The sequence below is a fragment of the Coenobita brevimanus genome, chromosome 107, assembly GCF_032717465.1.
Source record: "Coenobita brevimanus isolate Jiangsu-jjx chromosome 107, ASM3271746v2, whole genome shotgun sequence".
NCBI classification, from domain to species: Eukaryota; Metazoa; Arthropoda; class Malacostraca; order Decapoda; family Coenobitidae; genus Coenobita; species Coenobita brevimanus.
Window position 1 is genome coordinate 23,328,567 of NC_137060.1, and position 14,821 is coordinate 23,343,387.

A 14,821-nucleotide genomic window follows, 5' to 3' on the forward strand; every position below is an offset into this window, starting at 1 on the left:
AGGAGTTCACAAGACTTACGGGCATTGAAAGCCTTCCTCGGCTAAAACAGGAGCTAAACGGGGGTCTGATATACCTGATGGTGTCCCACAGTTTGGCGCTTGTCATTGGCCTAAGTTTTTGGGTCATAAAGGATTTCTGGTACCACATTACTATGATGGCGACACTTATGGGGGTGGGTCTTGGCCAGCTGGCCTGGAGGCTGGCCCTTTGTGCAATGTATTACGTTCAAGTACAATTACCTCTGGAGTATTTTGGCATTGTGGAGGCCAAACCATTTTGGTATTGCTTTAATGAGGCATGGGTTGGGGTATACTGCCTCTTTGTTGGTGGCCGAGTGTTGGTTTCCCTTGGCGTGTATCTGATACACCGCCATACTACAGCTCGGCCCTTTGAAGCGGGCCTCACCCGTGTGGCACAAAACTTTGTCTTTTGAAAGGTTTGAATTTCCAGCACTTGTCGTATGGGGTTCTTCTTCCCCTCCATCTCATCTGCACGCATTTATTTTGCTTTTCTTTACTATCTTAAGGAGTTATTCTTTTTACTCAAGACTATACTTTGCCCTTATTAATGGTTATTTTGCAGTAGTGTTAAGGACTTGTTTTACTTTATTATCGGATTTAGTTTTAGTAGTATTAAGGACTTATATTACTGTTATAGGAATTATTTTTTATTGTGTTACTCTGCGCCTCTGGCATGAAAACAATTCAAGGCTTAATTAAATGATATCGGGTTGTAAGGAATTGGAGATTGAGGAAGTGGTCCACCCCTGGCTAAAAAAAAACCCTCATATCGATGACAGTTTCTTACGCGAACCCCCAGGGGTGATGGATTACACTGTATAATCCAGGTAAAGACCTTTCATTTTTGTATTTAATTTGACAGCTTTTTTACAAATATGCAGGCTGCATCATATGTTGACAGGAGAGGGAGGAGAGGAGGGTGTAGTGTGAATCCCGTTATCATGGCGTATACTGTATACTGTTGAGGGATTAACGACGGTTAACGACACATCATTAATAGTTTTCACTGCTTTCCTTTTCGTACTGTCCAGTTCTTGCCCGACTCTGGTACAAAAATCTTGGCCGACGGAAGCTCTGTAGAATTGACGGGGAAAAGGCGTGAAAGGGAATGTACCAAAAATCCTCGGGGTGAGGGGATTCGTGCTGAAGCGAGTTGTTTGATAATAAGTAACATTCAGGGAGAAAAATAAAGTTCCCACTGTAACAACTGAATATTTTCACTTGTGTAGTTATTTACATCACTGTTGACGTAGTTGCTGAAGCTTTGTTTACGTTAGCCATACTGCAAACTGGATATAACAAAACAAATATGATACTGTAGTCGGTAAGCGGCTGGATCTATTACTCTTATTAATTTCCCTTTATTTTTTAGTTATCGTACCTACCTATAACTTAATAGTCAGTTCAGGAGCCGTAGATTTTCTGTGCATTATTCTGTTTGGTAAATTTTTAGAAGTAACCAACGTTTTTTTTTATTATTTTTTTTATGGTTTCCAATGCAAAATACTGTGCTTTAATTAGTTTTGACCCTCATTTTTGGGGGAAAATCCCCCTTTTGGAATTTTGAGTAAGATTTCCAAAAGTGGGTTTATCCCCCAAAATCAAGATCAAGATTAATTAAAAATACACTATTTTGCATTAAACTAACCCAAACTAACCTAACCTAACCTAACCTAGGCTTGATCTAGAGCCTGACATAGACCAAATGCACACGCCTGCACCAGCCAATATGGCGCAACATTCATCCGTTACTGAGCGACAGCCTAACCTAAGCCACTATATGACTATCCCTACAAAATTTGCTCCCCCAACTGAAACTAGGTTTAAAGGGTAAGTCTTAGTTAGAATAGTTCAGGGACGTAATATAATGAAAATTGGTAACGTTGGTTACTTCTAAAGTTATACCTTCTGTTTTGAGTGTTGTAGCCGTGATGTTTCAAATTACATACCGTACTTGGTACTGCGAAGTCTTTCCTTCTATGGTAGATCTCAAACACCCTGCAGGTATTTATCGTGTTTTAGCAGGTGATAGTAATTGTCTTAGTGGTTGTGTGGCATCTTAAGAACCTATATCATGGTGGTTATAAGAAAGTGATATGTTGTTGGGTAGTCTTGTTCCCGATGCTTTCGTGGATAGCCAATGTTAGATGAAAAATTCTGTGGACCAGCGTAGGGTATTTCAAACTTTGTCTCACTGAAAATGCTTATCTTCTGGACGGGGCCCATGTAGGCCAGTGGCTCCAACTCTTAATTTTCATGTATTCCAGTTTTGCATGCTGTGTGATGGTGCACCGTGTTTTGTATTATTGGTGCTCTATAATTACACCTGTGTTCTTGGTGCCTCCATACCCAAATAATCTCCATTCAGTGCTCCTGTCTGACTCAGCCGAATTCACTGTCTTAGGCAAGCCCAATAAATCCTCATTATAATGTGTAATAATTGGTAACGTTACCAGACAGGCAACGTTGGGTCTGGTTAGTACTTGGATGGGTGACCGCCTGGGAACACCAGATGCTGTTGGCATCCCTACGTGTCAAGTGGGGTTGGTGGAGGATTAGTGCCCCTCCCTGTAAAACAATTAACTCTAAGCCCTTGGCCACCCCATGTGGGATACATGGCGTCTGGCAACGAACGAACGAACGAACGAACCAGACTGGCGTGGCGATTCCTCTAATGTTACAACAAACTCACGATCTCGAGGTAATTTTAGTACAGATGCAACACAGTTGACTGTGAATTGTGACTGCAGGAAGTGATTGGAAAAAATAAAAATATATATACCTATTTTTGGGTATTTAATGAGGCCGATGCCCTTGGCAGTGTTTACCATCTATCTATTTGACTGGCCACATTGTTTACCAACCATTGTTCTGACTGGACGCATTAGTGTATCTCATGTCAAAGCAGTGGGAAACTTAATGATTTAGCCAAACCTAACCTAATCCAGCTTAACCTAACTTGCATTTGACAGCCAGCTTTCAAATTTAGAAATGTGTTAGGAACATTAAATGTGGCCAGCTACTGGTAGACGTCAGCAGAATATTTACATATTCTAAATCATCATCTATAGCTTTCAGAGGTAAGCTTATAAGAATGCCCAGTAACCGTTGCATCCAGGGAAAATAACAAGTAACCTGTGAAAGACTCATTTCAGTAGACAGTATGGAAAGGCTGTGCCCGTTTGGAAAAGAATTAATTACGGTAATATTCCAAGCAATTATTTGTATAAACTTGTGGCAAGTCAACTTTAATTATTGTGGAATATTCATATTTGTTTGTACAGTTTTGGAAAGTGCATCCCAGGCAGCCATATCAGCCCATTGTAGAGAAGCTAGGTTAGGTTAGGATACAGTAATATACAGTATGTATTCTGGTAGGAATGTGTGGCAAAATTTAATTAATCGCACAGAATACCTTAGGTAAATCTATATAGCCTAATCTAGGTGGTTTGTCTATGGAGAAACTGCTCATCACTTTTGATGATTATTCTGTAGGATATCTTAATCATCAAACCAGGTAAATGCAGATATGTACATCTATCATTGACGAACCAGTCTCTTTAATGCTTGGGGTTTTCCTTCTGGTGAAAGCAGTAATGGTTAATTTTTATTATACTTTCATATAATCACAGAATTTCTGATGCTGTACATATTTTTACTGTTTTTTAAAATGTATTTTTGTACAGTTTTAACCATCATGTGTATTGGAAATCACTTTTTTTTTTTCTCAATATTCCCACCTTCACCTGATCTAAAAAAGAAGAATCTCCTGTGTTCCTATAGAAATGTAAGTCAAAATAATTCAAAATTAATTTAACATGATGGCCTAACCTATTCATGACTAAACCCGGGCATTCTTTGGTCCTAGCCATCTTTGTGATCCGGACTGACTTGTGAGCACAATACAGTATCAAAGCTATGATTGGTTGAAATTTTGCACTGTTTTGAGGAGTGACTTCCCATTAGATCACAATAATGAGTTTAATTATCACTGTTCTCCAGATCGGTGAGACAAGCAAGTGATGAGGGTGTATACGCAGAATGCGAGCTCAAGTGCAGATCCGACAAGGGGGATGCTGCCGGGTGCTGAGCTCCAGGCACTGGAAGAGGCCATGACTGTCATTAATGAGTGGACACCTGCATCTGATGTGTGGGTATCATTATCACTATACAGTAGCTAGTTGGGAGATGACAGGAAGAAATTATAAAGGTATCATCAGGTTAAGTGGCTTAAGTGAGACACTGTTTTGGTTCATTATTGATGAGCTAAAGGTTCTAAAAACACTCTAGACTTCTGAGCAACCGTATAGTGAGCTGTTAGCCACCTAAAGTGAAGAATTAGTGTTAAATCATCAGCATCAATAAAAATTTTCAGAGAAGCAGCTGTACATGAGAAGTAATGTTATTATGTGCAGTCATATGGTCCACTTTGCTGCACTGTTTGGTAACTTCAGTTATTTTTACAGAAATAATACAACAATTTTTCCATAACCTTAATTAATTTTCACTTCCGCTCTTTGAGAACTGCAGCTCAGTTTCACGAGCCCAGCTCTCTCCTAACCTCAGCTTCTTCACATCCTCCACTCTTTTTCACAATCTCAGTCTAATTTCACTGTCTCAAATCATTTTTCTAGCAGCTGCTTTTTGAAATATAACTTCATCTCTTGTTCTCAGGTTTGCCCTAAAACACCACCCAGTTGCAGTGGGGGTCTTCAGTAGCGGTACAGCAGCATACCTCAATGCCTACTACCGTCGGGTTGTTAAGCTACGTCACCATGCCTTCATAACCACCCTCATACCTGTGGTGGTCCTGCCTTCCATAGTCAGCCCTTTACTGCACCAAATTGTACATATTTACAGTTAGACCTAGTTATGTGTTGCTTCTTCTAATGTTCTCTCTCTCTCTCTCTCTCTTTCTCTCTCTCTCTCTCTCTCTCTCTCTCTCCAGTGAACCCTCTTTGATCCTAACATGTGTTTCTTGTAGAGTATTCTTGCTATTTTTAATATTTTGTTCAGCTTATGGATGATATTAGATCTTGAGAGGTTAGCTTTCATTAACCCCTTCACTGCTGTACATGATTCCCAGAGCAAATAAACTCATCTGGAGGTACAAAGAAAAAAGGTCAATTGTCATTGGATTTTAGAGTTAAGTATACAATAAATTAAAAAATAGACTGCCAGTTACTGTTCCATTGCCACCAGTAAGGCTTTCATAACAGCCATTGTATATACAGTGTTTCTGCCTTTCGTGGTCAGTCCTTTACTATGCCAGATTGTAGGTAGCTACTTATATAATTAAAGCTAGATTAGAACACGAGAAAATTGCATAATTGTTTTGGTGGCTGTGTATTGTTGTGAAGTAGCTGTGTAATGCAAGTTGATGAAAATGTATATTTTCTCCCCAGTTTGTTGTAAAGCCTTTGGTGCTGCAACAGTACAAGTGTCCAGTGTGTCTAGAGATGCGAGGAGGAGCTCTGCAGTTTTTTGCAGGATTTGTGTATCCCTTGGTCCTGGCTCCATTTGCAGCCTTCCAGGTAAGTACTTTGTCTTTATTTTTCTGTAGTATGTAAAAGCTAGGTGCCGTCAGGAGTTTTTATGATGGTAGTGAGGCATGTGTAAGGGTAAATGGGCAGCTAAGTGAATGGTTCACGATCAGTGTGGTCTTGCAAAAAGGTTCTGTGATGTCCCCATGGTTGTTCAATATATATATATATATATATATATATATATATATATATATATATATATATATTCAGTATATATATATATATATATATATATATATATATATATATATATATATATATATATATATATATATATATATATATGGATGGGATGATGAGAGAAATAAAAACAAGAGTAATGGAGAGAGGGATGGTGTTGGTAATGAATGGTGATGGATGGAATATCTCAAATTTGTTGTATGCTGATAATGCAGTACTACTTGCAAATACCGAACAAGAAGTAGGTAGAGTAGTGCTGAGTTTTGCAGATGTCTGCGAGTGTCGTAGAAAAGAGTAAAGCAATGGTTATTGAGAGAGAAGGTGAATCTCAGTGTGATGTTACAGTGAACGGAGAGAGACTGAAAATGGTGAGAGAGTTCAAATACCTGGGTATAGTGATAGAAGAGAGAGGAAAATGTGCAAAAGAAGTGGAAAGTAGAGTGACACAAGGAAGGAAAGTAGCTGGTGCTATGAAGGTCTTCATAAGAAACAGAGGCTTGAGTGTTGCAGCTGCTCGAGGCTTGCATGAAGGAGTGTTAGTGTCAACTTTAATAAATAGATGTGAGACAATGGTGTGGCATGAAAATGAAAAGTCAAGAGTGAGAGTAGTGTAGATGGGACTGCTGAGGAATGTATGTGGAGTACAGAGAGTGGATAGGATACGAAATAATGTGATTCGTGAAAGGTGCGGAGTGAGGAAGTCTGTGAACACCAGAATCGAAGAGAGTTTACTGAGATGGTATGGTCATGTGAAGGGAACGGATAACAATAGAGTGGTGCAAAAGGTATATATAAACGAATTTGAAGAAGGGAGGAGACTAGGTAGGCCAAGGAGAAGGTGGAGAGTTATGGTGGATGAGTGTGTGAGGAAGAGAGCTATGGAAGTAGGTGAGGCTAGAGGACTGACGAGATCAAGCTGGCCGGATGAATGTTATGAGAAGAAGTGCATGATCAGGGATTTGGCACCCCTTTTTAACATAAGTGTCTGGATTGACTCTATCGGATACATTTATGTGAAGCTAGAGAACGAGGTGAGTGTTTTTGGCGTATCAGATAAAGCCAGGATTCCGGGGGCTTGAATGATGAGTGAATGGAAGCGTGGCCCATTGAACTGGGCAAACTTGGGCTGTCTGGACATTGCTACTCCTCACCCTGCCCTAGGGAGGGAAAGGAGGTCTGGATGATGACGATGATGTAAAAACTACAGGGGGGTATATATATAACTTTCCACTGTCTTTATCATTTCATGGTTTTTGGACAGGCCAAGTGCATCTTGTCTGCTGTTAACCAGAATAAAATGAACAGTGTACTGAAGGTGAAGGGGTTATTTTTATTTTTTATTTATTTATATCATCTTAAATGTCAGAACCAACTGCCTAGCCCTGGGCTCTTACTCTCCTCATTGGGCAATGTAGGATTGGATGATGGATGGATGGATATTTATTTATATATTTATTTATTTATTTTTTGGTAGAGCTATGTTTTGGTTTTACACCCCAAATGTTGTGAGAGGAATATCATGAAGTACAATACATACATACAGCACAAGAATTTTGGAGGCTTGATTGATAAGTAACTTGTACAGCCTGGCCTGTTACGCCTGGCACTGTGTTGATAGTTGTACTTGTTGTTATGGAACCTTTTCCTGTTTCTAGATTCTTCCCATTGCATTAGTTGTGATTGATAGGTTGTGAATGATGATGACACATACTATGTATGTCCAGATATTTTGTAAACAGCTGTTCTGTTATTCTTTTCAGTTTGCTGTACGTCTTTACACATACCCTGTCCCTGACATCACTAAGCCTTTGTTGTGGATTAAGGAGTTCCACAAACTAACCAAACCCGTTATACCAAGACTATACCTACTTGCTGGTCTCCAGGTGAGTTATGCCTGTAGTGCATTTACTCTAACCTGATCAAGATCCCTAATCCATTTTCAGCTCAGTTGATGGCCAAGTGTAGTTGAATTGGAGACTCATTCCTACCTCATAAACAAGGCTTATCAGATCTTATGCAATCATGGCATGGTATGCAGGTTGTTAGTGTGGCCCAGTTCCCTCAGATGAAAACAAACTGACTAGTCATTTCTTGCAGGGCTATATTTATTATAACTTGGGAAATTTTGAGTTCTGTATCTGTAATGGCAAGTAAATTTGGGATTAATAATAGTATACCAGTACTGTATGGTAAATTCTTTCAGCTCAGTAATGTAGCCTAATTAATATATATTATTGAACGTGTATATTCACTGCTAGAATGTGATGCCAGTTTCTGTTGTTAGAGTTTGTCATTTTTCTTCAATAGCATAACAGATGTGGTACAGTTTCAATGGTTGGTTACATATTCAGTATCATGTTTGTTCAGCAACTTGAAGCAAGCTAGTGCATCTGTATTTACTGAACCCTTTCAGTATCATGGCTCTTGTCTCACTGAACCCAGAGATGTCTTTTTCATCTTATTCCTTCCACATACTGATGGTGTTATTCAGATTAGGCTGGACTTTTTGAACTGGAGCAATTAGACGTAACCTTAAAAAACCCTGTCTGTATGAGATGCCTTTCCAGAGTTCAATGAAATGGTCTGGTAGCAGCAAGAATAAACTAAAAGATATATCACCTGGATTCAATGGTTAATTTACTCATATATTATTCTTCCTACTGTATCCATCCATCTGTCATCCAGTCCTTTTATCAAGAGCACTGGCGTCTGGGGCTAGGCTACTTAGCCCAGCCGCTGAGAGCAAGAAAGATAAGTTGGATAGCCGTAATGTTAAAATACTATAGCTAGTGTGCACTGTGGGAGCAATCCTTCGTACTCCAGTCTCACCCCATATGTAGAGGGGAAAAAATGGATCAAGATGATAATGATGATGCTGTTTTGTTTTTTGATGGTGAGGATTGCCATCATTCACTGGCACTGATATAACTAGGTGGCTTCACTGCCAGGTTATGCAAAGATGCTTCAACTCCGTGCTCATCGCCCATTAAGGAGGATGGTGGACTACATGAAAAGGGCAGCTTCAGCCTGCAGTCTGCTGGGTTCACATTTCAGATGAACTTGGGGCAACAGTGTCTACTACTGTAATTATTATTGCTGTATATTTATTTATTTATTTATTTATTTATTTATATTTCCAGATTATAGTGGGCACAGCATGGACCCACTGGGAGGCACTCAACCTGATCACTGTTATGTCCAAGTTGGCTTATATGGAGGAAGAGATAGAGAGGAGACGACAAGAGTCTCCCCTGCCTCCGCATGTCTGAGAAGGGAAAGGCTTTGGTAAATAAGCTGTGGATTTTTACTGTAGGAAGTAGTATGTTGGTATACTCTTATCACTTTAACTTGGCCTGAAATTGACATTGCTCCAGCTTTATTGCTGAGTTGTAAAAAGATATTAACACGAGAGCACGACACTGGTCATGAAGTACTGTGCAAGGGATGTAGAACTGTACAGTAAATGTACTATACAGTATTGTCTTATACCACTGAGCCACATGAAATAAGCTGCAAAAGAATGAAGTTCTGGGTTAAGTTAATGTGATAGAAATATTGTACAGTACAGTACTGCATTGTGTATTTTTGAGCTGCACCACCAAGGTTTGAGATGAGGTCTTTATGTTCTGAGAATGGATGATAAAAAAAATTAAAGGTAATATATATATAATTTTTTTGCTGTTTTTACAGTCTTTTGATACCCTTAGAGGTAAAATGAGAATAGCTTCCATGTACAGTATTCCCTACATGTTACCAGAGACAATAAAAAAAAAGAGTGAGAGGTTTGAAAGCTTTCCCCTCTATATTTGCAAAGGGATTTGGTGACTGATTACCCAACGACCTAGCAGATGGATTATGAAAAGTCTTATGCCTCTTATGGCACAGAAGAGGGACAGAGGATTGTATGGTTAGGGACAGAGTTCCCTACATCTTATGGCACAAAAGGGGAACAGAGGATTGTATGGCTAAAGACAGAGTTCCCTTTCTTCTAGTGGCACATACTCCTGAGTTGAGAGAGGCTTAGTATGTTTGTTTCACTGTCTCTGCCCATAGGTAATTCTGTTTGATAGGATGCATCAAGTTGGAAAGTGATTGACTTGCCCAAAGTGTGAAGTAAATGCAGTGGAATAGTAGGTTCAGTTTTTGTTCCTGAGGGTTCGTTTCTCCTCTTGCTGATGACTCTAAAGTATTTAAAGGCTTCATCTATAAATATCCATACCGAACACCATATGGACAAGTGGAAGTTTGCTTAGAAAGATGATGTACTAGTAATGTTTACCAGCTTTCTAAAGGTACCTTTCTCAAGTGATGTGTGCAGTATGACAGCATATTACTCCTGTATTGCATAATTTGTAAGGATATTGTTAGATATTTTAAGCTATATGTTGGTCAGTTTAACTGAAGAAGCAGAAAGAAGTTGTATGAAGCCATGTTGGTGATGATGATGTTACTGCTGTTGCAGTTTTGTTGATATTTAAATTTGTGTTTATGACTCTCGGTGTTCAGACTTTGTGTTTATACAGTACTTTTCCATCCATCCATCATCCAATCCTGTGTTGCCTCATGAAGAGTGTAGGAGCCTGGGGCTATGCAAGTTGGTCCTGACATTTAAGATGAGAGTGAGTACACTTTAAAAAATGTCTGATATTTGCACCAGACAACATAATATTAAGCTGTTCAAGGATTCACTTGCATACAATATGCGCGATATCCTTGTTACTGTACGTTCATTTTGGCTTGCGTATCTTCTCGTCATTGTAGCCAAGGGCTAAGGTACTTAGTTCAGACACGTTAGGCAAGAGTGATCAGTTGCTCATCCCTGAGTGGCATAATGCAAGCATTACACCCCGACCCTTCCTCAGATGCAAACCCTTATGGGTCACATATGGTTAGACTGCCTTTACTAGACCATTTATGATTAGTATCCAACATAGCAATTGGTTTCCTGGGATACAAGTAACTGTATAGCTTGTCAGTGTAGTCACCTGAGGGTAGCACCGTATCAGGTCAGTGAATGGTAAGTGTCCCACCACATACTGTAAAATAATTCTATTCATTTTGCATCGCATCAGGCCACAAGGGTACCTATCATGAGAAATCATGTTGAAGAGTTTTGCATTATAATTCAGTACAAGGTATAAAGTCTGTCTCAGAACGTAATGACATCGCTTTGTACGTGGTGATGAAAGGATGTGAAGACAGTTAATGCGTGTGATGAGAAGGTAGTGTATAGTTTTAAATATTTATGGAATCATAGTTTTATTGAAAAGTTGAAGGATGGTTTGAAGGGGCCTGTAGCTTTGTTGGCTGCAGAAAAAAGATTATAGGTACAGATGAGTTTGTGCTATATAGTGATTTGAAAACATAGCCACTGTCACCACATACACAGATTAATGTCAGACAAGTAGTGGTAGTGATGATTGGTATAGTACTGTAGTGGTAGTGATGGTAGTTGTGGTAGTGATAATTGCTGTTTTTTTGCTGAAACCTCATGTTAATATATATATAAAATACTAGAGTTAACACAAGCAATCAAGAGAGGGTGAAAGGTGATACTCAGGCTCCTGTGACTTACTCAGCTGAATAAAACCATCTAGCATCATAGTAGTTGGGGTACAGTAAGAGTTGTTTCAACCATGATGGAGTTAATTATGAGTAAATGACGATGAATATTCTGACAAAAAGCTGTACTTGACCTCTTGGTATAGTTGACTATGATATAAGAGAAAATCCATCTTTCTCCCAAGTTATCACATCGTGCATAGTTGTATTATGTTGGGGTCTGCATAGCTCATTGTGAAGGGCAGGGATGTGAAATACAGTACAGTAACTTATAACCTCATTTTCAGATAATTGCTTGTTACGATCCAGAAAATACTGGTATTAACTGGCAGTTCCAAGCAAGAGTAAGAAAGAAGTCCTGGAATACATTGTTTGTAATGCATTTGTGTGTATCTGTACAGTCCGCATAAGAAGTCTTGTTGCCTGTCGTCCTTCTTTGTCCATGAAATTTGAAAATCAGTGTGGGGGGGTCTTCTGCATAAGTTACAGTAGTCACAGTGATCTGTGGCCAGTTAAAGTCATCAGTGTCTGTTGCTGCAGATTCACCAGACAGAGATTGTCTAAGCCCACGGAGAGAAAAGCAGGAGATGCAACAAGACTTTTATGCTAACTATACATTGGTAGGTAATAGAAATAGTGATGGATCGTATAAATGTAATTTATTGTAAATAAACCAAGGGATGTTTGTACTCTTATTTTCACTATATTTATAACACCTTGACAAATTACCATTTTACCTATGATACGAGAGGCCCTTCCTTAGTTGAATAAAATTGTAAGTAGCAAGAATAAACTAAAAATTATATTGGACCCCAGGGGTTAATCTGTACATGACGAAGATCCCAAACCCTTTTCAGGTCAGGTGGCGGTTAGGAGTAGGCAGATTGAAGATTGATTTTACTAGTAGCCAAGGATACTCATTCCTGCTACATGACTAAGACTCATTGCATTTCATGCAACCACAATGTTGTATTCAAGGGGTAGGAGTGGTCCAGTAAAAGTGAACTGACTCTAACATTATGAAGAAAAAAACATCCTTTGTATATATTCATTTAACCCTTTAGATCAAACTGAATTAATTTTTTCTTAGCTAAATTTGTTAAAGTCAGAGTGAAGAGTCTACATGACTAGTAACCAAGGACACTTGCTCCTACCTCATAACTAAGGCTTGTTGAAGGTCATACAACCACAACTTGACGTTATAGTTGTGGGAGAGGCCCAGGCATGTCAGGTGAAAACAGACCAAAGTAGGAAGTGAATAAGGGAAAAAGTGATGACTTGATTCCATGATTTGGCATTTTGTATAATGTCATCAGTGTTACACAAACTATCTATCTATCTATCTATCTATTGCCAGACGCCTCAATCCCGTTTGGGGTGGCCACAAACAAATCGCCTCCAAGTCGCCCTGTCCCCCGCCATTTCACTGCCCTGCTCCCAACTCACACCCCCCTCTCTCATATACCTCTCCACCCCATCCCTCCATCTCATCCTCGGTCTCCCCCTCCCTCTTCCACCCTCCACCTTACTCATATACACTCTCTTCGTCAGTCTTTCACCCTCCATCCTCTCCACATGGCCAAACCACCTCAGTGTGTTCCTCACAATGCTTCCTATCACATCCACATCCACACCACAACGCTCCTTTATATCCTCATTCGTCAGCCTGTCTCTCCACGTGACTCCACAGGCTCCTCTTAAATAACTCATTTCCACTGCTCTCACTCTTGACTTGTGTCCTTCCAACAATGTCCAAGCTTCACTTCCGTACGTTAGAGTTGGTATCACAATACTGTCATGTAGTAACTTTTTTACTTCCATGCTCACTTCCCTGTTTCTTATCACTGCTTTCAAGGAACCAGCAACCTTTCTTCCCTGCTGTACCCTTTCAAGCACTTCACCCTCCAAACCTCCATCCTTACTCATCACAATACCCAAATACTTAAACGTACTCACATTTTCCAATTCCTCACCATCCAACCTCGCTGTACATTCACTGACTTCACCTCTCTCAAAGACCATCACTTTACTCTTCCCTACATTCACCTTTAGGTTCCGTTTCTTACACACTCTCCCAAACTCATCCACCAAGCCTTGCAGCTCCCCTTCGTCTTCACTCAACAACACAGTATCATCTGCAAACAACAGTACAGGGAGTTTCCAAACACTATCCTCTCTCACCAGGGCCACTCCAACATCCACTACCCTACCTTGTACCTCTTTTATTACCCCATCCATGTACAGATTGAACAACCATGGAGACATGACACATCCCTGTTTCAAACCAACTTTCAAAGAGAAAAATTCACTTAGTTCACCATCCACACGCACTGCAGCCTTCGCACCATCGTACATACTCTTCACAGCATTCAACAACTTCCCATCTACTCCATATATTCTTAACACTTTCCACAATCCTTGTCTATCCACCCTGTCATATGCTTTCTCCAAATCCATGAAAGCCGCATACAACTTCTTTCCCTTCTCTAGAAACTTTTCCACTAAAGATCTAAGAATGAATATCTGATCTACACAACCTCTTCCCTTCCTAAAGCCTCCCTGTTCTTCTCCAACTAATTTCTCTGTTCTTTCTCTAACTCTGTCTATAAGTATCCTACCATACACTTTTCCTATTATACTAAGAAGACAAATGCCCCTATGATTACCACACACTTCTTTTTCCCCTTTTCCTTTGTACAAGGGAATAATTATACCTGACTTCCAATCCTCCGGGACTCTACCTTCCTCCCAGGCCAATCTGCACATCTTCCACATCCATTCTACTACTATCTCTCCCCCATGCTTCAGCATTTCACCACACACTCCATCAATTCCTGGGGCTTTCCCCAATTTAACTTTCTTCATTGCTTCCACAACTTCTATCCTACTGATTTCTTCCTGTCTTCTCACCTCCCTAGTTCTCCCAGTCATTCCCCAGCCACTTATACTCGCATTACTTCCATCCTCTACGTTCAACAATTCCTTAAAGTGTTCTCTCCATCTGCTCACTTTTTCTCCCTTCTCCACTAGTAATCTACCATTTTTATCTTTCACTCCCCTGCTAACTTCACTTCCACCCTGTCTTACTCTTTTCACTTCTCTCCAGAACATTTTCTTACAGTCCCTCCACTTTACACTCAAATTCCTTCCAAATTCCTCATCAAACTCGTTTGCGGTATTGTAAGTAGTAAATAATTTTAGTCAGTTAATGTTACCCAAAGGTAGTGTGTCATTGTAGTATACGGGTAAAGGAGGTGCTAGAGAGGGCTGCCTGCATGCGGTGCATCCAGCACTGTATTAATGAGTGGCTCTGCTGTTCTGTTAAACAAACATCATGCAACCCCTTCTCTATCCCCCAACAGGAAGAAGGTGGACTGCAGGAGAGGGGAAGCTTTAACCTGCAGTCCACCAGAGTCATGTGTGGATGAGCCAGGGACTACAGCAGCAATAGTGTTATCCAAAGACAGCATGCCTTAGTTGCCTACAGGTCAGTGAAGGGTGATATAATAAAT

At 40.0% G+C, this 14,821-nt stretch overlaps 1 protein-coding gene across 2 annotated transcripts; it reads left to right on the top strand.

Annotated features, from left to right (window-relative positions):
- The first annotated feature begins 1,984 nt into the window (after positions 1–1,984).
- On the top strand, positions 1,985–11,994 carry LOC145416800 (transmembrane protein 126). 2 transcript variants are annotated; one of them, XM_080285726.1, is made up of 7 exons: positions 1,985–2,025; positions 4,024–4,171; positions 4,696–4,867; positions 5,427–5,555; positions 7,508–7,630; positions 8,888–9,032; positions 11,597–11,994. In XM_080285726.1, exons 2-6 carry the CDS (start codon positions 4,044–4,046, stop codon positions 9,014–9,016), a joined length of 681 nt encoding a protein of 226 aa, XP_080141852.1. In that variant the 5' UTR covers positions 1,985–2,025; positions 4,024–4,043; the 3' UTR covers positions 9,017–9,032; positions 11,597–11,994. The 2 variants fall into 2 exon arrangements, with proteins under 2 accessions (XP_080141852.1, XP_080141851.1); XM_080285725.1 differs by having other exon boundaries at positions 8,888–11,994.
- Positions 11,995–14,821: the final 2,827 nt, after the last annotated feature.

Coding starts and splice junctions, on each gene's coding strand:
- LOC145416800 (XM_080285725.1), top strand. CDS start 4,044: ATGAGGGTGTATACGCAGAATGCGAGCTCAAGTGCAGATCCGACAAGG. Junction 4,868..5,426: donor GCCCTTTACTGCACCAAATT/GTACATATTTAC, acceptor TTTTCTCCCCAG/TTTGTTGTAAAGCCTTTGGT. Junction 7,631..8,887: donor ACCTACTTGCTGGTCTCCAG/GTGAGTTATGCC, acceptor TTATATTTCCAG/ATTATAGTGGGCACAGCATG.